Source organism: Rattus norvegicus, chromosome 17 (assembly GCF_021556685.1).
Source record: "Rattus norvegicus strain SHRSP/BbbUtx chromosome 17, alternate assembly SHRSP_T2T, whole genome shotgun sequence".
Classification (NCBI taxonomy): domain Eukaryota; kingdom Metazoa; phylum Chordata; class Mammalia; order Rodentia; family Muridae; genus Rattus; species Rattus norvegicus.
The window spans coordinates 33,544,621-33,567,965 of NC_141550.1; the positions used below are offsets into that span (position 1 = coordinate 33,544,621).

At 43.3% G+C, this 23,345-nt stretch overlaps 1 protein-coding gene across 12 annotated transcripts in view; it reads left to right on the forward strand.

The window, feature by feature from the left end:
• Exoc2 (exocyst complex component 2) overlaps nucleotides 1–23,345 on the forward strand; it is a 165,938-nt gene that overhangs the window by 136,915 nt on the left and 5,678 nt on the right. For all 12 annotated transcript variants that reach the window (NM_134414.2, XM_087589737.1, XM_087589742.1 and 9 more), the window contains 3 exon segments: nucleotides 16,713–16,768; nucleotides 19,196–19,318; nucleotides 22,710–22,771. In NM_134414.2, the coding sequence (NP_599241.2) occupies nucleotides 16,713–16,768; nucleotides 19,196–19,318; nucleotides 22,710–22,771 (241 nt within the window).

Consider the following 23,345-nt stretch of genomic DNA (forward strand, 5'->3'; position numbering starts at 1 on the left):
TCTTCCTTGTTTCTGCCACACTACATACTCCAGGCTCTCTGTCCCAAAAGTTTCCAGGTGCCATCCTTCCGTCTTACTACAAGTGCTAGGATTACAGATGAGTAGCAGCACGTCCAACTTCTCTTGGCTTCTGTGGCTTGAATGCATCAGCAAGTCCTTTTACCCACTGAGTTGTCTCACCCACTGCTCATTTTGTTTCCTGATTTTTTTAATTAGTAATACTTGAGAAGATATAACTCAACTATAAAGATGTCTCTCTCCCTCCTTTCCCTTCCGTCCCTTCCACTGGATGTATACTGGGAAACTTGCCCCACACATAGGTTTTCCACCATACAGCTACACCTCCACTCCACCGTTATAGTGAGAACAAACATTAGATTAAAGGAGATGTGAAGATTAAAACAGCCAGCCAGGCCAGGAACACTGAGGAAGGTAAATGAGGAGGCCTTGCGGCCGGGTATGAGATAGCCAAGCTGACTGTGAAAGAGAAAGGACAGGTTAGTGCTGGCTAGCTCTCACAGAGCTCCCCCACCCCTACCCCAACTCCCAACCTGCAGGCAGCATAAGCAACATCCTGTATCCCTTCATGTGTTCCTGCTTCTAATGCATCTAATAATATGGTTTACTGTAGAGTAAACAGCAAGTAAGAATGACTTATAACATTTATCTCCCACCTAGTCAAGGAAGACCACTACCCCATAGACAAGGAGTTAAACATGAGACAGCCAAGAACAACTACAGCTACATCTTGTAGCTATGAGAAGAGTTAACTCTCCATTGACAGTTAATTAAGGAAAAAGAAATGTGATGAACTACAAGCTGATGATGTAAATGTGAGAACAGTGTAATTAATGGCTCAAACCCAGACATCCTCTAAGACTAGCAACACCTACAGGGAGGGTTGAGCACTGCAGTACCAGCCAGGATGAATAACTAGCAGGCAGTCAAGGACAGCAGCTAGCAAAGCAAGTCAGAGACCCATAGTGGGGCCAAGAGTGGGAGGGCTTCCCCTGACTGAGTTAGCAGTTCAGAAAGTGGCTGGCCCAGAGAAATATACATGGCAGAGCTGCCCTAATTGGCTAGGCTTATAGTTAACCCAGAACCAAGCCAATCTCACTAGAAGTCACCTCGGTCTTTGTCTAGTTTCTCTCCCAAGTCCTAAAGGAAGCTCCTAGAAAGACTGCCCAATGGGTTTTTACCTTTCATGGGCCCCTTCCATGTGCTAATCTCCCTTTTCTGAAGACCCTCTCTCCCAGAGTTTCTCTTGCTTTCTAGACCTTTACTTTCTGCTCTAGAGTGTTAAGCTTCTTTAAGCCTTCTCTGCATATACCTTTCTGGTTGTCGTAGACTTCAGTCTTAAAGTCAGTGAGACAATGCCCAGAAGCAGAACCATGTGTTTGGTTGAAGTTGTGGTTAACAGGGAGTGTCACCCTAACTCCCTAGTCACAGCCACCTGAGATAAGAACATCTTCCTTTCCCTCCATCTCACCCAGATAAGCCATTTCTTATTAAGGGATACAAAGTATTTTCCTCACCAGCTGTTTGGTTCCTTCATAGGAAAGGGCAGGACAGTGTGTCTTTTTTTTTTTTTTTTTTAAGCCATTTCCAAGCAGGTTGGCTTCCTAGCATTTGTCAAGGCTCATCAACAAGATAGTCTTAGCTGTAAAGTTGTATGAACTTGGTTTGAACATACCTAATGAATTTCATTTCATTATAGTAGTTGTTCTTACTGTTTACTGATGCTAGCTCTGAGCGTGTTTACTAATCAGCCCCTGGAATGGACTTCTGATCTTGAAGGCTGTTGTTGTTGACATCTTGTGTTGTGGCATAGCATTGGATACCACATTCAGTGGTCCCAGAGGGACCAACCAGTGGAAGTCAGGAGGGATGTGAGATAAGCAATTCTTCCTCTCAGTTCTTTCTCTCCCTACACAGTGTCTCTGTTCACTTCATTAGTCCCAGGCTTTCTGATCTCTCAGGGAATCTCATCCAGAAATCTGTTAGTTCCTATGCTCTTATGTTCCAGGTTTATAAACACATGCTGAGCATTTCCAGAGCACCACTGCTCCTGTCTGACCAGTGATGAAGGGTGTGTCCCTGCACTCTGCATAGTCCCTTCCAGGTAGTGAAAGAGTATACATGTGTATTTTGTAGTAATTTTGTATCTAGTGAACCTGTGGAACTTAAGCTTCTGAAGTACTGTGGAAAGTGTTAGGGATTTTCCCCCCACACTTTACCTCATTTTGTTTGTCTAGCTACAAATCTAAGACTTAATTTCCAAACTTAATTTCCACGCTTTATAGCCTTTTGCACAGCAGTAAACAGTATGGTAAAAAGAAAAGGTACCGCTTTTCTCAGCGTGTCTTACTTAGTACTTGTCTGTCACAGTGGGTTGATGCTAGCAACTGAGCTTACTGTTTCTCTTCGATAGTTCTGTCTTCAAGAATTCATAGGTCATTTGAGAACCTGCCCTGTGGCAATTCTCACTCAGTCTGATACACCATTGTCTGGCAAAGCAGACCCATTGCTCTAATGGCCATCTGCATAGGGACACAAGCTCCATGCTTGAGAACATTGAAGCTTTGCAGCAAATGTTAAAACTTAGATTATAGGTTTCAGTCTAGGAACTTCCGTGCTGCCATGCTGTCGCCCTGACACCTCTTCAACAAAAGCCTTGCTTAGTAGTCGGAATCCCAGTTTAGTAAATCGTATGGTTTTACTAGACTTTCCTGGGTGGAAAAACTACTAGGCTCATTATCTTCACTAGGGGTTGGAAGTGAGGCTGATGACACTTGAGGATTGCCATGAGATTTGGATGGGTGGGTGCCCTGCACTCTGTGACATAAGCAGATCCACGTTGCTAAGTTTTGAATTGGGAAAAGGATCAGTGCTGTGATTTATAACGTATCACAGCAGAAAGCCAAAGTCCAGATGAGTTCCAAATGTTAAATTTGGACCACTTACAGGGTTTAAGTCACCATCGAAGGTGCCTTGATAATGTAGCCCCTGTTTCCAGAATCTAAGAGATCAGAGTCACAGTAGTGAGGCTCAGGACAGGACAGACAAGTGGTCTGAAAAGAAACCCAGAGATTGAACCATTACACCTGACACACTGCTGGGTTTTGAGGGGCTACGGTCAGCTTTAAAGCTGCTGCTGGCCTTTAAACGTATTGTGTAACATGGAAATTTTGCAACCACAGTGCTATACACACATAAGGAGTGGTGGTAAGTTACACTTGTTAGTGTGGATCTGTGCAACTGTGTATGCAGGTGCACGTGGACATGGGTACACACGAGTGTGGTAGCCAGAAGTTGCTGTCAGATATCTTAATTCCTTTCAACCTTTATCTTTCTGCCGCCGGTCTCTCACAGAACCTGAAAGCCATGTTTTCACTATGCTGGCTGGCCAGGGAGCTTCAGGGATTCACCTGTTTGTGCCCCCCTAATGCAGGCTTAGAGAGGTGTGCTGCCCCCTTCAGCTTCTTTACCCGGGTCCTCTGCCTGTGCAGTAGGTCGTTTACTGAGCATGAAAAGATGGCAACCAACGGGGACAGATACTGAAGAGACAAGAAATGTGAAGATACAGCCTTGCTTTGTTCACTTCACCACCCACGTGGCTTAGCCTGCCGCTGTGGGTTCTGGTTGCTTTTAAATTTCTTTTTCTTTGTGTTCCTTACATGTTGGGTAAAATAGATTATAGTTCATAGCTACTAATTTTGAGCAATTCAAATAATTCTGAGTACTGAGTTGAAAAAAATTATATTTCAAATATTCTCTCTTTTATATATAACCATTATAAATTTGTTTTTGGTTTGATCAAAAGCAGCATTGTTCAAATGCTCTTTGTATGGCTAGAACTAAAAGACAGTTTTGTTTCATTTTATTTCATTTTTTTGAGAATTTCCTACATGCGTGTCATATTCACATCATTTCTACACCTCCCTCTACCCCTCCAACTCCTCCTGTGTCCATATCACCCCCTCTCAAGTTCATGACCTCTCCCTCTTTAATTATTATTTAGTATACATTCCATCTAGTGTTGTTCATGTGCAGATGTGTTTAGGTAGGGCTGACTGCTTGGGGCTGAGTAACTTATCAGGAGGCTCATCCATGGAGAAGACTGATTCTCCTCTGCCAGCAGCTGCTACTCTCCTGAGGCTCTTCATCGGGGTCTTGTGAGATTTCCTCCATCCATGCCGGTATGTCAGCCGGTATTGTGAAGGTGTTTTTAGGCAGCCACATTGTTGAGATTTCATGGTACATCTTCCTTCCCATGTCTAAATGACACCATCTAGCTACAAGCATCTTAACCCTCTGCCTCTGCCTTTGGAAAGGTTTTTCCAACCCCATTTCTGTGTCCTGAACCTTAAGTGTAGGGGTTACATTATAGATGTATCACTCTTTACACTTTGACTAGTTGTGGCTCTCTGTAATAGTATCCATCTATTGCAAAACGAAACGGGGTGTGTGTGTGTGTGTGTGTGTGTGTGTGTGTGTGTGTGTGTGTGTGTGTGTTTGTGTAGTTAGTTGAAACAAGGGAGTTTTAATTTGTCAGTTCATGTGTACACACGTACAGTGATCACAGACTACTCATAACTGTGGGTATAAGTATTTAGGAAACAATTGGGAATTGTATTGGTTTAAGAAAATGGCATGTTCGCTCCTAAAGTCTATGTCCCCTCCATCCACTGGTAGTTGGCTATGTTTACAGTAACCGAGCATGATGTCCCTCCTTTTGAGTGTGCCTTATGTGTAATTAGACAGCTATCTAGAAAACGAAAACACTTCTAGTTCGAGATTAGGAATATCTTGCTGTGCTAGTCATTATAGTTTGGAGGCTTTACCACAGAGTAGGACTCTAGATTACTTTTCTCCCTTTGCAGTTTGCACAGCACCATCTGATACTATGAGAGTTAGTCTTCAGGGAGCAGGATTCCAGGTCAGTGAAATGTGAGTATCTTGCCAATAAACAGAATTTTACCTTCACGTTTTAGAATAACCAAGGGTTACAGCAACAACCTATATTGTTTGAGTAGTCTCTTTGATTCCTCTGACGAACAATTCTCGAGGGAGGATCCCCATGCCTGTCACTGGGGGTTTTGTTGGATTGTCTATGGCTTGTGGGGGATCATTATCATCCCAAGTGGCATAGATTCAGAGAAAGAGAGAGAGAAAAACAGAGACAGACAGACAGACACACACACACACACACACACACACACACACACACATGGGTACATAAATACATAGATGTGTGTTTACACATATACATTATGTATCTATTTCTAAATAAAACAATATGATTCCCTATTATTTTTAAAACACCCACTGTTCATCTGTCCTCTCTCTCCCTGTATTGCCTCTCTCCCATCTCCCCAGTTAAAGCCCCCCATTTCTCCCATTTCCTTCTTTGTAGTAACAGTTATCCTCCTTAGAACTCTCTTTCCCTATGGTCTCTTTTGAGGATAATTAATTAAGAATGGAGCTTTCATTGCACATTTTCTTTTTTTTAAAATATAAGATATGATTATTGGTTCCTGTCACTTCCCTTTCAAAATACTTTGAAGGACTTTTTTATCCTTTCTGTCTTCTCTGCCCTTTCTGTACAGTCCACCTGGTATCTGGGACCCTGTGGGTCTCACAGGATTCTGAAGCTTTTCTCAGCGTCTGCTTCCTGAGAGACCTGAGGTCTATATAAATCTTCATTGGGAGCAGGGAGCGCTAGTAAACTGTCAGTTGCATATCAGTGTATGGCATGCACTTGGATAAAGAGACCCAGAGACTTGGTCCTCTTAGTGAAAGTGAGCAGCTAACAGGAAGTTTTAAGAGTGTTAAACCATGAAGCAGTCCCTAGTCAAGTTAGAATTGCCCTCACTGACCGGGTCCCCATCATGGAGCTGTCCCTACTCAGCTTAGAATTGTTCTTGCTATCTGTGTGTTCCATGGAGTTGTTTCTCCTCAAGTTAAAATGGCTCTCGCTGTTTGTGTCCTCCAGCACCACAGATAAAGGTGCTTAGTAAGTCCTTAATGAAGTAACCACTGCTAGTGTTCTTCTGCTCTCTCCAACTAAGCAGCAAAAGCCATCCCCCCACACAGCACAGTAGTTGGCCATCGTGATTCACATTCATTCCAAATACTAGGGTGTTGACTTCTGTACCTTTGAAAATAAGATCTTGAGCATTTCCTAAGAATCCATAAAGGAGAAAGTGAAAGGTCTTGGGTGGACAGGAAGGCCCTGGACACCCCTCCTTTTGTAGGTGAAACGTGCTTGACAAACCTGGAATTTCCCTTTCTTGGCTTCTCAAAAAATACCATTATCAGCAAGCTAATTAATTAGTGTGCCAGTAGGACAGGAAGTGGTTTAGCCTGACAACCTGAGTTCAGTCCCCCAGGCCCAAGTGGCAGAGGGAGAAAGCCATTTCTACAAGTTGTCCTTTGATCTCCACATTCTCATGACCACACACCAAAGTAAATAAATGAATAAAATGCTTTTTACAGTTTGTCTGAATACTACATTGTATAAGCAGTGAAGGGGGGTGGGGGGAGAAGGAAGAAAAATACACTTGAAATAAAAACCTCAGCAAGTAGCTATGTTTTAAGTATTTGGAAAAAATGAAGCATTTTGTGTCTATCAGAGAAGTTAAATAATGTTAGTAAAGCCTGTATTGTACAGGGTACTCAGGATATGCCTTTTTTTTTAATCAATTGACTTCAATTTTCTGACAATACCGAGCACTAATAGTCAGAATGTTTGAGTGACAACCACAGTAAATTCATAAATATGATATACTTGAAAACCCATTCTTGGTTTTGAAATTGCTGTCACTTTTGGTTACAAATGCTATGACAGCCTATGATTATGATGACAAGGACTCTTAGGAATTTTCTGTAAAATGCATATCACGTTAGCAAGTTTATGTGTTAAAGAACTTTAATAATAGGTTTTATAAAATTACAGAAACTGTCTTCTTGGACTTAAAATATGATGGAGATGAAAAATGTAATATCTGGTACTCTGTTGTTAGGTAGTATAAAGAAAAGTGATTTGCATTCTTAGACTTTATTTCTCTTCTTTATTGTTTGGTGCTATGTCTTGTGTTTTTGTATTTGCTGGGAAATGGGTCTACTAAAAGAAGAAGGTCTGGCAATTCCCGTTCTGTTTTCATTAGAGGTAGTGCTGCTTGTATGTATGAGAGCCCACATGGACCAGCCCTGAACATAAACGGTTGAACAAGGGTGTGCTTCGGGTGAGCCTGTAGCCCCGCTGTCCAGCTGCTCACTGGACAACTGGCCACACATACTTCAGAATAGTATGTGCAATGACCATGCATGCATGCATGTGCATAATGACCACACACTACCAGGTCAGTGTGTGTGTGTGTGTGTGTGTGTGTGTGTGTGTGTGTGTGTGTGTGTGTGTGTGTGTGTGTGTGTGCGCATGCGCGCACACACACACATACACGTGCAGTAATTGTGCCCCTCAGATGAGCATGTGGGTGTGCAGTGATCACCCACTATAGATTATCACGTGCATATGTATTCATATGTTTGAATGTGTGTGTTCACAGAGACAGGTATCAAGAAACTTTCACCCTTGTAGATAGGCAAGGGCTGCTACAGTCTACTGGAAACCCTGTTTCCCATCCTTATCCTGCCAGTGCATATGGAACTGTTTGTTTGTGTGCATGTGAACAACTACAAAATCAAATGGTATACAAAGGGATTATATGGTTCATTATGTAGTAGTTATATTTCATCTTGAGATAGAAGAAAAACTCCTTTGAAAGATCTCGACAGGGATAAGTTTTTAGTGAGAGGTAAAGGTACCTCTTTCAAATACACCTGCATTTATTTCTAAGTGTGACAGTTTCTCAGTTATTAAAGCCACTTAATCTAGTCAGCAAAATAAAGTGGACTTAGAACTAGAGCTCAGATTATTTAAACATTAACTCCAGCATATTTCTCATACTGTGTAAGTAGGAAACCATCTATTGTGTTGCTGTGTGGTTTCAATTCTCTCATCAGATGAATGGCCCGTGCAAAAACATAAGACTTTAGAGACAGGTTCTTCTACCTGGATTTCTTACCGTGGAAATGGGACTTGAATAATTCATAGCTATTGACTTTTTACATGACTACAACTTTGTAATTTCCATATTGCTCCTTTGATTTAATGACTGAAATCACAAGAGTGGGCTACCCCTTCTTATCAAAGGTTAGTGTATGGGGCTAGGTGTTGAGGATGAGAGTCACTAGTTCTTTCTCTGCCTCACAGTTTATTCCAGTGCTAGAGCAGCCTCGCCACTACTCACTGCTGTCCTAGGTCCAAGAGCAGCTCTGTACCTTCTGTGTTCAGGTGCCAGGCCATGGACTTGCTCCTCACGGCTGACATTTTTCCAATTTTATTGAAATAATCTTTTCTTTAAACTGGTCTTCTTGAGATTTTAAAAATTGAACAGTACCTATTTATGTATTATTATGTCCAGAGTGATAGTTCACAGTGTGAATAAAAACGCTCATTTGCATGTAGAGAATGAATCTTATTTTGTTGTTACTTTCACTTTTCCAATTGAGACTGCTTTCTAATGAAAGACTTGGTGAGGGGGTGAGGAGTGTGTGTAGTGTGTGTGTGTGTGTGTGTGTGTGTGTGTGTGTGTGTGTGTAGTTAGTTGAAACAAGGGAGTTTTAATTTGTTCATTTCATGTTAATTCTGTCTCCTTTAAAGTCTGAAATTCAAGATATTAGGTTTATGAAGTATTGGATGACTTGTGTGCTAATTCTACAGAGTATTTTGTAACATGCTCTGTTAATGTGATTCATGGTCCCTTTAACACATCAAGTAAACTTCCGACAAGAGGGTGAGGGCTTCTGCTCCCCTTGTCTGTTTCTAAATCTTGAAAACTGTCTAAACAGCTTTTAATAATAAGGCAGTTTATTGAGTGAGGTTAAGCTCCACTGAATTTTATTTATATGTATATAGAAGTAAATCATGGACTCGTTAGCATTTTCATTGTGGGTAATACTTTGTTTTCTAAAGGGTAGACTTTTCTTATGAAATCTATCATAGTGATCAGTAGGACCACATTTTGATGCAAGGAAAAATCCTGGTATATAAAACAACACTATAGAGGTAGAAGTTATTCACACACTCACAGTAGGGCCACCTTGCCCTTGAGTACACATTTAAAACACCTTCAAATAAGGCAGTATGGGAATGTGCACTAAAACGGGAAGACCTGTACTTCCAACGGAAACTTGCTTTCTCCATCCCAACAAAAGCTAATTGTGTTATGTGATGTTTAGGTTCCCGTGTCTGTTATGCCAATATTGATGAAGTTTCTGACCACCTTTTTTTTTTTTTTTTTAAAACAACCGGCAGTATCTTTATGTGTCTTTAGAGTGTAGTCGAATAGATAATTTACTTGAAAAAAACACCGCAGGTTTCTTTCATGTAATGTTTCACTTTGACAATTTTAAAAAGTACATTGTGGGATATTTATAGTATTTTCGATCTATTTTTGTCACTAGACTAGGAGTACTAAGTGATTTAAGGCACAGGGGTTAAAAACAGGAAATGTGGTGTATAAAGTAGGTTGTCTCCAGACTTTCCAATTTGATTTCTTGAAGTATTACCGGGGAGTACCACGTTTGAAAACAACACTAGCAGAGAACCTTGAGTGAGTTGTCTGCAGAGAAATGTCCGTTATGCCAGGACGTGTTTCAGGGAAAGGGGGATCTGCATTCTTGGTATAGGTTCACATGGTACAGCATGCTTTCTGTAACTCCTTTTGAGACTTCAAAAGGCGGAGGAGTGAAAGGTTTGCTTGCCTTTGGCTTGTCTTCTTTCACCTTTAAATTTTACTCAAAGTTCTACTTGACTTTTTTTTAATGAAAAGTTTTGTCAAATTACTGTTTAAGAGTTTTCAATGAACCATTGAGTTGGGTTGATGTTTTCAATGAACCACGTCATGTTGTAGAACCAGACAGCCCATGTTTAAAAGCATGGAGAACCAAGACCTCTGTTTCCTGTGGCCTTTTTGATGGCAGCTTGGCAGAATCTACCAAGACTGAAAACCTTTGAACTCAGCAGTTCCACCTCTGGATTATCCTCTTAAAGTACGTTAGCTGTAGTCCCAGCCCTCAGGATGCTAAGGCGGATGATTGCTGCAAGCTCAGGGCCCCTGATCGTATATGTACTGTGAGCCCAAGTCTATGACATTCTGGGAAGGGCAGGATGAGGGTGGGGAGCTATCTGCTTCAAGGTTAATGGAGAAGGAGACATGAATGAGAGGCAGCAGTGATGTTTCAGGCAGGAAGACTGTCCACATCACTGGGAAGTGGTGAGTATATTCCACTAAACCAACAGAATGTGCGTCTCCAGCAGTGGCCCTATTGGAGACATGGCCATCAGTGTATCAACTGTACCCCGCTATGTGGGTGGAGAGCAGGCAGTGGGAAAGCTATACCCGCCTGGGAAGGAATCTGTCCTGAGGAGGAGCACGATTGCATGGGAGCCTGTGTTTTCTACTTGACATTGCTAAAGACCCAGCTCTGCTCTGAAAAGCAGGCCGGTTTGTTTGGTTTGCTTTGTTTCTTAAAGAATGTCACATAATTAAGTTTTAAGAAGAGAATTATAGTGTAATCTCTTTTTAAAAAATATATTCCTAGAAGAAAGTCTGAATCTACCAGATTGTCAGGTATCATTTCAGGAAAGGAGTGAAGACAACATTCATTGAATTTTTAGCTGTGACTAAATGAACCCATATTTGTTTTCTTTTTTATTTCTTTTCAGCAGACTTTTAATTTTCAAATTTTCAAAATTAAAAAAAAGAAGAGAGGCCTAATGGGTTTAGTATGGGGGTGGAGGGGACGACGACACATTATCACATTGTTACCAGGAAGCATTCTCATGAAACGGACACATTAACACCAATGTTCATCCAACAAGGGATGGGGTCATTGTCACAATGGCACCATTCTCATACACTGCAGCCTTGCCTTTGCCAATCCAGGCTTTACTGTTTGCCTGATTAATTTTATACCATACAGCTATTTGCTTGTTTAAGAATGGTTAACTTTGCCATTTTTTCTCGTACAGATAGTCAGGCCATTAAACCTGGGCGTTGCTTGTATCAGCTCTAAATTCTGTGGAGAAGGTCTCTGTTTTCCTCAGGCCCTGAAATGGCGCCTAGGCTCTTCCTGGGTATTTTATTAATAGTGTGCCCATCCCCAAACTTGTATGACTTTCCTGCTCAAAAGAGAAGAACCTGACAAAACGACCAAGAAGCCTCTTTTTTTAACTTAATGTGTACAAACACTGTTTTCCTTGTGGGGAGTCAGGTCACACAGGCTCACTAGCCGGAAGCCCACCGTACTAGCAGCAGCCTACAGGACCTCGGTCAGAGGAGGCGAGCTCTGTGTTCTCCTGGGGGAATTTCCAGACTAGGCTTCTAGATTAATTGCTGTGTGATTGTCTAGGTTCATATCACACTGTGTGGGTGGGGACACTTTGCTGGTCAAGTATCATGACACATTCTAATTTCATTTTCAGAGCAGAGAAGGCTGGCACTCTGAATGCTCAGAAACTGCTTCTCATTCCCTCACCTAAGTAACGTGGAAAGTTGTGGGGGTTTATCTAAGTAGGGCTCTTAAAAACAACACTCACGACTATATCATACTGACCTGACACTTCCCTGCAGCTCCAAGAAGCAAGTGAGTTTTCCTCTGAATTACCCTCCCCTCCATACCACGCAGGTCTGCACTGTACAGTTAGCACTTAATGGCTACCGCCATTGGAGAGAAACTAAAGCCCAGGTTTTCTAGCACACAGGCTGTCCCTACTGTGTTCTCTACACAGTATCTAGCACACTGTGGGCACTGAGCAAAACAGTGCTGACTGGGACAAGCTGTCACCAGAAGAACAAAGTTTGTGTGGAAAGCTTCAGCGACATTATCCTGTCCTACTTTCTTTAACTGTATTTTTAAATAGATCCTGCTGCTTAATATCAAAAACACTGTCCTTGCTTTCCTATGTCTCAAGAAAAGTAAGACGTGCCCTGCCAGAGAACATCTCATAATAGGCGTGCATGTTTCTAGCCTGCTGAAAGGTGATCTTATAAATTGGACACATGGTTCAGTTTTCCTCTGACTACTTATTCACCGTTCATTTAGCAGTTAGTTCATGTAGATGGTTCAGCTCTAAAGAATCTAGTGGTCAAACCAAGCATGGCCATCTCCCAAGGCCATGCTAATATGTGATACTCTGCTATTCTTTTTAGCCAAATGAATTCCACTAGAGCACTACCCTCACACTTGCTGCAAACCTGTATAGCAGCAGTTTTGTCAGGCAAAGCCCCTGTATGACCCCAGCATAGCCACACTGGATGTTATGTCAAGCTGCCTGTTGCTACTGTGTGTTCCAAACAAATTTTCAGCAGTCAATCGATTCCTGATCTGTTCACTCACCTGCAGTCGGAGGGCAGTCACAGTGCATTAGTTCGCATGTGTATGCCTGGACTTTCAGCAAATGCAGCTATAGTTAGTGCATTTCATACCCAGTATGCCTGTTAGCCAACGGATGGTTTTCCCTTGGCATACATGGCCTTCTTGAAACTTAATAGTTCCCTTCTTCCACCGAAGCCCCTTCTCTCTCAGGGCTCTTCTCTCTCGGGGCTGCAGGCTGTGCCTGCTTTGTATCCTTCTTACGGCACATTGGTGGTGTTCACACAGGGCAGGTAGGTGCTGTTGAAGAATGAGAGAATAAGCAGCACACTTGTAATGGCATTGTTAGCAAAGGACATACTACAGTCCCTGCCTTTCAGGGTTGGCAGTGACTTGAGAGGCAAACTGAGTTGTCTGAGGTCCTGTGGTTAGTGATTGGCAAGCCAGAATTTGTACCTTAGGTGTACCCTTTGTCACCTCACAGAACTTAGAAAGCAATTAACAACTGTCAATGTTAACCATATTAAAATAGAATAAAATGTGGCAAGAGCCACCAGAGTAGACTACAGTGTGGCTCCTCCTTCATAGTCACCTATCCTGTAGAAATAGCCTCCTCACCAAAAATCCAATTCTGGTCCCGCCCCCAGGCACCAGCCAGAGGGACTTTTGAAATCCATCATCCTACAATCCTTCCTACCTTCTAGCTCTGGAGCGCAACCTTTATTGTAGATATTTCCTATCTGTACAGCTTCCCTGGGACCATCTTCCCCAGCTGCTTCTGACTTCCTTTCCTCTCTCACTTCTCCTTGATGGAAGAAATAACAGGCTCAGTCATTGTCCTTGAAGCTGAATATGAAGCCCACCCTCCCATTTAAACTCCATCTGCCTACAGCCTTAGGAATTAGACCCATTCTTACCACAGTCCTCAATACAGGTGCCAGTGTCCCAGATGCTTGGTCCAGTCTGTGAAAGGGCACAGAGCTGCACAGAATTCTGCACCTCCTTCATTCCTTGTGATGCTGAACACGGGTAACTGTTCACAAACCTTTCTTTAGAGAAGAATGACACAGAGAAAAAATATGTTTATGTTAATGCTTTCAGCATTCTACGCTGGCTAATGGTTGAATCTGTGGGCATGGCATCCCTGCATACAGAAGCCCAACCATACATTTCCTTTCCCTAGTCAGCAAAAAGCCCCTTTGCCAGCTGCTCGCCACCAAGAGTCGGGCAGAGTAGCCATCTCCAAACATAAATGATGCCCAGGCCATCACTCTACCTTTGCTTCAGCACTAGGGTTTAACCAGCTGAGAGCTTCACCAAATGAGCAAAGCAACTAACACACTGACAGATTATTTTATACTGCTTTTCTTTGACACTTAAAACCTTTTCATATAACTGTCTTGTGTGAATTTGCTATATGTGACTATAAACACAAACCAACTGCAGCAAATCGTGACCAAACTTGTAGCAACTGTGTGGTCTTTTTCTGGGGTCATCAACATGTTCCACTTAAAGGGGCCCAATGTTAGATACGTACCTAGTAGTCTACCACATAGAGAATTTCAGGAACTCTGTGTTAACGAATGAATGAATGTGTATCCACTTCCTTTAAGTGAAATGTGGTTAGTTCACTTGGCAGTAAACTCAACAAGAGGAAAGCACAAGAGCAGACACAGAGTCACTGTGTGGCCAGAGCTCACAGTCGTTGTGCCTGGGTTCTAAGATTGCTGCCATGCATGCTCCATCCCAAGCAGCTTAGCTTTGTGACTGGGTCGCCCTGTAGTGTGTGCAGTGCTGTGGGAGAGCAGCACTTGGTCTTAGCAACATCCAGCTCAGGCTGCTCAGCCATCGCAGAGCTGCTCAGCATCGGCCTGCCCCTTCGCCTCCACACCTGCCCGGCCCTCCCAGCGTGCCCCATAGCCCTGAAGCACTCATTCGTTATTTTGTGAACAAACACTTATTTGTGTGTGCGGTTTTTTTTTTTCCTATTCATAAAGATAAAACTCCAAGAACTACAAGGCTCTCTTTCCCAAGGTTAAGGTTTCTGCTATTCATGCAAATCCTGAAGTTAGGTTAACAGGGAAACCTTTTTTTGTTTTTTGGTTTTTTTTTTTTTTCAGTTTCTCTCGGAAATGTTTTTTGGATGAAGTATTTCTTCCCGGCATTCTTACTACTTGCTATTGCAGCCATGTCTCTAGAATTGCGTTGACTAATCCAGGGCTGTCTCTACTGTGGGCTACTTTGTTGGAGATGCTCAGTGTAACGTTCTTGCCAATGTTTTTCCTATCGGGGTTAGAGGGGGAGTTAAGTTCATAGTATGTGGTCACTGGGCATGTACCTGCCTTGCTTGAGTGGAAGTTCCATTTTTGGCTTAGTGGTCAGCACTGGCACCCCAGTCTCACTTTGCATTAGAGTTTTTAAGTTGTAAAACCACCCTTACGTGTCCAGTTGTTGCTAGCAGCTATACTGCAGTGGAACTAATGGAGCGGGTTTCACACAATGGAGGCTGTTGAGTTTTAACCCCTGGCTCCTTAGAGCATCACTGCTCTCCTGCTGGGCTTGAGGTAGTAATTGTGCATGTTAGGTGTGTAGAGATGAACACGCACAAGCTGCGCTCCCTCGGTGACCAGACTTCTGAATGGTACACATTCATGTGCTCTGCTCTAACACCCAGAGTGATGGTCCAAGGAACGCCAGTACCATGGCTTTACTTTGACTGGAAAAGCTGCTGTGTTCCACAAGTTTGTATATTTCACTGTCTTTGGTCCCTCTTCAGCCCTGCTTGCTACTCTGGGAGTTACACCTGTAGTCCTAGCACTCAGAACTAGCACTCAGAAGGGGACTCAGAGGGATCACCAATTCAAAGTCATCCTTGGCTGCATAGTGAGTACAGGACCAGCTTAGACTGCAAAAGATTCTGCTTCAAAACAGCCAGGGGAAAAAGGATTGTAGTTAATGGTCTCTGCCTGTCCAAGCTATGTGTAACATTCTGCGAGGATACTGCCCTTCAGCCTTTGTAGTTAATTCTAGAAGACAGTCTAGAACATTCCACTCCAAAGGAAAGCAGTCATTCTGGGGTATAGGAGAACAATGCTGTGCTTTTGCGTTTTTCTTATACCGCAGCAATGGTGAACTGTAGGATATGCACATGTGGTCACCATCAGTCCTCACTGCAGTCTGGCAAAAGAGGTGCAGAATCTATACTCACTGGGCATGTGGGAAAGCCTTCCCCCCAGAAGTCCCCGCTGGGAGGTAGTTGGTTCAAAAAGCTGTGACGGTGCTCTGCACCTGTAATCTGGGTGCTGCTGTTAACTCAACTATGCTCATTAATTCCAGACCTACAGTCTGATGTCTTTATTATGTCCAGACTTTAACTTGATTTATAGAATCAAGTCTAATTAATCATGTGGAAAACTTTTCTTGTGTGTAAAGGGCATATGGTTGGATACATGTGGAGTGCACACCTATGTATCCTGCTCTGTTACTGTTTACCTTACCCTCTTGAGGCAGAGTCTGTCACTGAACCTGAAGTTAGACTGACAGCCAGGAAGCCCAGTGATGATCCTGTTCCCTCTCCGTCCCCTGACCCGCCGCTTCCCACAGCCTTAACCAGCCTAGCACGTACATAGGTGTTTGCTTTTCATGCATTGTCTTCATGCTTGCATAGCAAGCACTCTAATCCACTGGGTGATCTCCAAGCCCTTAAGGTTTTCAACTTTGAAAGTCATTCATGGGCTGGAGACATGGCTTGGCAGTTCTTGCAGTAGACCCTGTGTTGGTCCCCAGCATCCATGCTGTTTGGATTACAACTGCCTGTAACTCCAGTTCCAGTGGATCTGATGCCCTCTTCCTTCAGCAGGCAACTGCATATGCATGCTACATGCACACACATGCACATGTGCGTGCACACACAAAGAAAATAAAGTGATTCCTTAGAATCAAAATGTCATTCTGCATAATGCTATGATGTTTAACCTGAGTCTTACAGATTTTAGCACCCTCCTTTGGTCCCCTGTACTTTGATACACATGTGAAATATGAAGATATGTTACAGTTTTGATTTTGAGACCAACTGATAGTAAACTCAGAACAAACAGTGACAGATAGTCCTTTCACCATTCACCTTCTTGATCTCTAAAGGAAATGGGCAGTAATGGTGCTATTCTCAGTTTCACTTCAGACCACTTTGACAGTTGCATTCGGATGCTGCAGGGAGAGGGCTGGCTGAGTATTTCATTGAGTGCCTTTCACTTCTCACATCTTGATTTCAGGTGTCAGAAACTATTTAAAAGAAGCACTGGTGAATATAATTGCTGTGCATGCAGAGGTAAGCTGTCATCCACTGTTCCTACGGATGAAGGTAACTGAGGGGAAGAAGGAAAGAAGCAAATTGGATTATTATTCACACAAGGGGGGGTCTCTTTTTCCCCCTCAAATGTATGTTAGTCATATAAGTAAAATAGAGCTCAGCTTGTGTATGTGTGTATGTGTGTATACGCGTATGTCTTCGTGTGTGTCTTTTTTACATGAGTCTATATGCATGTATGTAAGTGTATGCCTATGTGTGTTGATGTGCATGTATATCTCTGTGTGCATCTGCTTGGGTTTGTGTCTGTGTGCATGGGTGTGAGCACCCACTCCCGAGTATGTGTGTTGAGGGGGGCGGTGTAAAACTGAGACTTTTTCTGAAATTACACATGTCTTATGTGATACTAACACTGAAGTCAGTAAATTAATTGTGTTGCTTTGGTGTGTGTAGATGTTACTGCCCATGGTTACACACCTGTCCCCCACAGTTATTATTTGAGGTTTTATGCTGCCTTCCTTCCTGAACATCCTAAGAGTGGGAGTCCTTTCGAGGCACACTGGAAAACAAGCTGTCCCCTTTGGTGTCACAGTGACCATTGCTGCCTGCAGTGTCATGCAGTGATCTCACTGTCTGTTATGGGTCCATTGCCAGCACTCCCAAGGTGGCTCAGAGAAGAATGGGAAACCATAAAGTAAAGCAAGGCGATAAAGGTTACCACTGTTGTCCAGGCGCCTCCTCTTCTTAGCTCTAGCATTCAGGCAGTTGCTATTATGGCCTTCCTGTCTAGAAGGTTTGGAGAGCATCGTGGTATCTGGGAAAATATGGATAAGGACAATAAAATCAGAATAGTGTAACAGAGGACAAAACAGAGGTGATGTCATCTTACATTTCCACGTTTTAGCAGAGGAGTGTGTGAGCTCCTCTCTAGAACGATTTTATTTAAAAATTTTTGTGTTAGTTTCTTTTGAGATTAAAGCATAAGCGAAATCATTGGTGGGTAGGAACATCCTGTATGCAGAGAGTAGAGGAACTGCAGATACCAGGATTTAAGGGTCGCTCTGGTCCTGTCCAGAAGGTTGGCTGTTCGCCGTTATCAACAGCTGTGATATTATTTAAGTATCAATCTCTCAAGTCCCCTTTCAGTTTAGCCCAGTAACTCAAAGTAGAATTTCACCAGGGCTACCTTTTGTGATAAAATCTTAAACTGTCAAAATATTTGTTGAATACTCAAATTGTTTGTTTGGGTTGACACCAATGTTTAATTAACACTAGTGCTTCAAAGTGGTAACTGGCAAAGCTAAAAAGAAAACATTCTTTTTTTTTTTTTTTTTTTTGTTCTTTTTTTTTGGAGCTGGGGACCGAACCCAGGGCCTTGCGCTTCCTAGGCAAGCGCTCTACCACTGAGCTAAATCCCCAACCCCGAAAACATTCTTTAATTTGTGAATTAGCAAGGTAAAATACTTTACTAAACCTCCAGGTACAACGTTGTCGTGTGATAAAATTTGAAATAGGATACCAGGGTGGCTCAGCAGATAAAACACATAGTGCCAAGGTTGATAAACTGAATTTGATCCCAGAAACCCATGTAGTGGAAGAGAGAACCAATTCCCAAAAGTTGTCCCCTGACCTCCACATACATGCAAAGATATATGTGCATGTGAGCATACACACACACACACACACACACACACACACACACACACAGAGAGAGAGAGAGAGAGAGAGAGAGAGATGAATACACAAATTAAATAAAGAAATAAAATTTAGCAATACTGTTGTTTGTCAAATAAAAAGAAATTATGCATTCATAGTGCACAGTAAAACTGGAATGCTTATCCAATACAGAATAGTGAACGTCTTCTGTATTTATATGACAGCGCTTCTCACTATATTACCCAAGCTGCACTCCAACTCCTGGGTTGACGCACTCTTCTGCTCATCTGTTTGAGTGGTCAAGGTAGCAGGTGCACACCACCACACCAATACCCTCGTTCACTTCATTTTTCTTTAATTGTGGCAAATACATAACCACATACTTTTAGAAATTTTCAGAACAATTTGTAGTCAACATCTGCAATGCCTTTTAGAAAAGTTGTTTTTGTCATTAATCGGTGAATATAAGGAAAGCGTATGTCTGATTGCAGAGATGGCTCGGTGGGTAAGAGCACTTGCTGTCTAGCAGAAGACATGGGTTTGGTCCCTAGTATCACCTGCTGGCTCATCACCACGCCAATTCCAAGGGATCTGATGCTGTCTTGTGATTTCCACAGGCACCAGGCATACATAATGTGTAGGCAAAACACTTACACATACACAATAAAATAAATCTTAAAAACAAAAGTTTACATATAACAGTGTATCTTGTTTTGCTTTGTTATTGGTAGACACAAGCCAGGAAAAGTGTATCTAATGCACTGTCTCTTTTTGTTCTAAACCTCCCATCAGGTGTTCACTATTTCCAAAGAACTGGTGCCCCGGGTCCTGGCCAGAGTGATAGAAGCAGTCTCTGAAGAGCTGAGCCGGCTGATGCAGTGTGTCTCATCCTTCAGCAGAAATGGAGCGCTGCAGGTACCAAAATCATCCAGCTTCACGAAGAATTGTTTTGAAATGGGAAACTGTGTTAGGCATAGCAGATGTTTTCTATGCACATGCTAATTGCACAGGTATACACACACACACACACACACACACACACACACACACACACACAGAGTGGGGGGGCAGGCATACACACTGCAGCACATACAACACTTGTATACATACACACAAGCCATACCCACTGTACAGCACTCACACATAGGCACATAAACACACACACACACACACACACACAGAGTGGGGGGGGCAGGCATACACACTGCAGCACATACAACACTTGTATACATACACACAAGCCATACCCACTGTACAGCACTCACACATAGGCACATAAACACACACACACACACACACACACAAACACACACACACACACACACCCATGCTGTATATTCTCTGCAGTTTCTCGAAGTTCTGTTTCAGGCATTAAAACAGAATAAGACCTTTAAGAGTTTTATAAAACTATTTAACACAGACACATATATCTCTTCCATGTGTTTCCAAAGCATTCAGTGATGTGTAGTTCAAAGGTATAAATAGTTGTGTCCTCCTCCTTGGTGAGGTAACTATTATGACAGGTGCACATGTAGAGGGGACAGTGACTCCTACTTGTAAGCTATCTGTGTATTGAGATATTCAGTATGCATTTAAAAAGCAGTGGTGGGATGGGGCTCTAGCTTAGTGGTATAGGGTGTGCTGGGCTGGTGTGGAATCCTGAAGGTTCACTCCTCAATGACACACATATGTTTGCAGACACACACAACAACAAAACACCATGACAGCTCTTCAGCTGATAGCTGAGGAAGCTCTTTCAGGCCTGCTTCCTGCAGTAAACACTTGCAAACTTAACATCTATATCTAAGAAAATACCAAATGATACCAAATAACAAACTGGCATTGAGGTAGTAGGCTTAGAAAAAATGGTAGTTTAGTAAATTTCCCACTTTTCCTGGGTTTTTAGCCTGAAGGTTATCCCACTTCAGTACAAGTTCTTATCAGCTTTGTGGTTAGATTTCAGAACTGTCCCAAACACAGGCAGATATCCCAGAGCACAGCATTACAGCCTATATGCAAGGCCCAGATTCTCATCTCATCCCTTGAACATGTGTGCGGGTCTGACCAACCCGTCTGAGACAAGGAAACTTGAAATAAGAATGGAGCTGTAATCCCAGCTCAAAGAGGAGAGACAGGAAAGTGAAAAATTCAGAATTTCTGGAGCCTATATAGTGAGTTTAAGGCCAGCTTGGCAATTCATCAAGACTGTCTCAAGATAAAAAGAATAAAGGTTGGTGTGTGGCTCCAGTGAGAGTGGTGGTGCATATCTCCTCAGAGGAGTGCCAGACTGCCTTCCAGAGCAGGGACACTGCTGTCCACCTGGCAGTCACTAGCAAAGCCTCTTGTTACCCCTTGCCTTACCAGCACTTGTTACAAACTGCCTGTGGACTGTGGCCACCATCCCTGCTGTGTGGCTGCGTCTCGTTCTCTCAGCTGTTGTCTCTCTTTCCTGATGGTGTGTTACTGCATCTTGTCAGGAAGTTGTAGTATGTCACAGTGGCTCTCCCTTATCTGTACCACCAGGCAAGCTCCCCAGTGCTGCTCCTGCTAGGCCACCCAATGCTGACATTGGCAGAAGCCAGGGTCTATGCTCCTGCTCTCATGCCCTCTCAGCCAGCCCACCTGCACCCATGCCTCCAGAGCCAGCTCCACTGTGCTGCCCAGTCAAGGTGTGGGGCCCACTCCCAAGTGTTGCAGCCTGTGAGGGGCTGGACCAACTCCTGCCCTCTCAGCCTCACCCTTGCCATCACCGTCAGGGTCAGCTCTACTCTGCTGCCCAGACAAGGTACAGGGCCTGCTCTCCAGAGGGCTAGAGCCAGTGAGTAGGCAGGGCTAGGTCTCCTGCTCTCATGACCCAAGCAAGGACCAGTTCTTCTGATTGCCACATGTGATGAGGTGGGAGGGTGTCACCCCTGCACCCATACCTACTGGTGGGGCCAGCTATCCTCTTTCGCCTTTGGTGCTGCTTATGGAGCCTGCAGGACCATGGCTAACTCTACTGTACTGTCTGAGCTGCTCAAGATGCAGGGCCTATTCCCCCAGCGCTGTGGCTGCTAGAGGGTGCCATAGGTAACAGACAGGTCTCCAGAGCACTGCAGCCAGTGAGGAGCAAGGCCAGTTCTGCATGCCCCTAGTGGCTGCCCCAGCCAGACCATGTTCTCTAGCGTTAAGAAGAGCCAAATACACTGACACTGACCCCAGTGGCTGTGTAGCCATGGACCTAGACATGGCTCTCAGCAACAGCTCAGACTGGCATCTCACCATGGCCCCAGGTAGCAGGGCTGGCCACTCACAGCAGGCTACTCCTCTCCACCCTGAGTCTCCAGTTCCACCTCGCTTTATAATATTCAAGCTGCTCCACTCCTCTTTCTCTCCCACCTGACTACCACATACTCACACATTGTGTGCCTCCTGCTACAGGCTGTAGGGGCCATGCAGCTGGCAAGCCCCTGGGTGATGTCCTCCTGCAGACTGGTGTTTACAACCTTCCTGCCCTGCTTTGAGGAGGGCAGGTCTGTGGACGGCAGGGCAGTCATGGTGGCCATGCTGCCTGGATTTGATTTTTATGTGTCCTGGGAATCAAACAGCTTCAGCTACCAAACCAGGCATCAAGCTAGGATGCTGTCTGTCTGTTTTACATTTATTTTTAGTTATATTAAGGGAAGTTTGGGCTTCATCTTTGCATATGTGGATCTCTGTTCATTGAGTGGGTACTTATCCCCTGAACCGTTTGTAGCCCTTGTTGAAATCAATTGCTTCTTATTCTGCATCATTGAGCTCCGTGCCTGTCCATGTCTGGTGCCACCCTGATGTGAGAGTGTTTGCGATTAGAAAATATGAGGCTTCCAAGTGCGTTGTTTTCCAACATCATTTTAACTTCTCTGGGAACTTTGCATTTCCATATGAATTTTAGGATTAGCTTGTCAATTTTCATTGATTTTTAAAGCTTATTCACAAATATAACAGAGATTAGATTGATTTCATAGAGGTTGGAGAGGAGACAGTATATATAAAATGGTGCAGTAAATCTCAGGAAGCAAGCCCAGCCACTCAAGCTAATGTTTCAGGTCCGTCCGTCCTTCTCACTACCAAACTAAAAGGTGGTAATTCCCATGGCTCTATGGCCAGCCCCTGTCACGAAGTCATATTTGACAGCAGGGTTAAGGCAGACACTGGTATTTTAGAACCATTCTTTGTTGTTACAGCCAGCCTGGTCTGCGGTAAGCACTTGGGACAGTCACCTGGATCCACTCTTGCTATCATTTCTGCCTGATACTTGTCACTCTTGCCTTTTTCTCATCTTTAGGCCAGACTTGAAATCTGTGCTCTGAGGGACACTGTAGCCATTTACCTGACCCCGGAGAGCAGGTAAGATGCCGAGTGTTCCTGTGCACTTCTTCCTGTGATCAGAATCGCCTTCCTTGTGTATTGTGTCCTCTGTCAGAAAACTTACCAAGAAAATGCTCATAAATTTGTGTTGAAGTAGTTGATAATTTCATCAGAATTTTTTGCTAAAAAGCTCAAGCCTACAGGAAGAGTGATTCTGAAGGCCACTTCTTTATAGCACATTACAAATTTAATTTTTTTCATTCATAATTACAAACCTTTGTCTCATAAATAATATGGCCACGTATGACATACTTTTTTTATTTTTTTTAAAAAGGCTAAGGAAATTAAATCTTTATCAGATTTGAAAGACAGTTTAAGTGTTGTAAATATCAGAGTAAGAGGAAGCCTGTGGTTTCTTTGCAAAGTTTTGTAGTGGAAAGTTGATGGTAAATTTTAGCTGTTTTGAATGAAAGTCGGGATTTCCTACTATTGAGACATCAGTAGGTCAAATGCACAGAGCTGCCTACCCACTCACAGCATTGCCCAGGAAGTGTGAGCTGTGCTGTGAGCACAAGGACCTCTCATTTCATCTCTAGTGTTTGATAACAAGGCT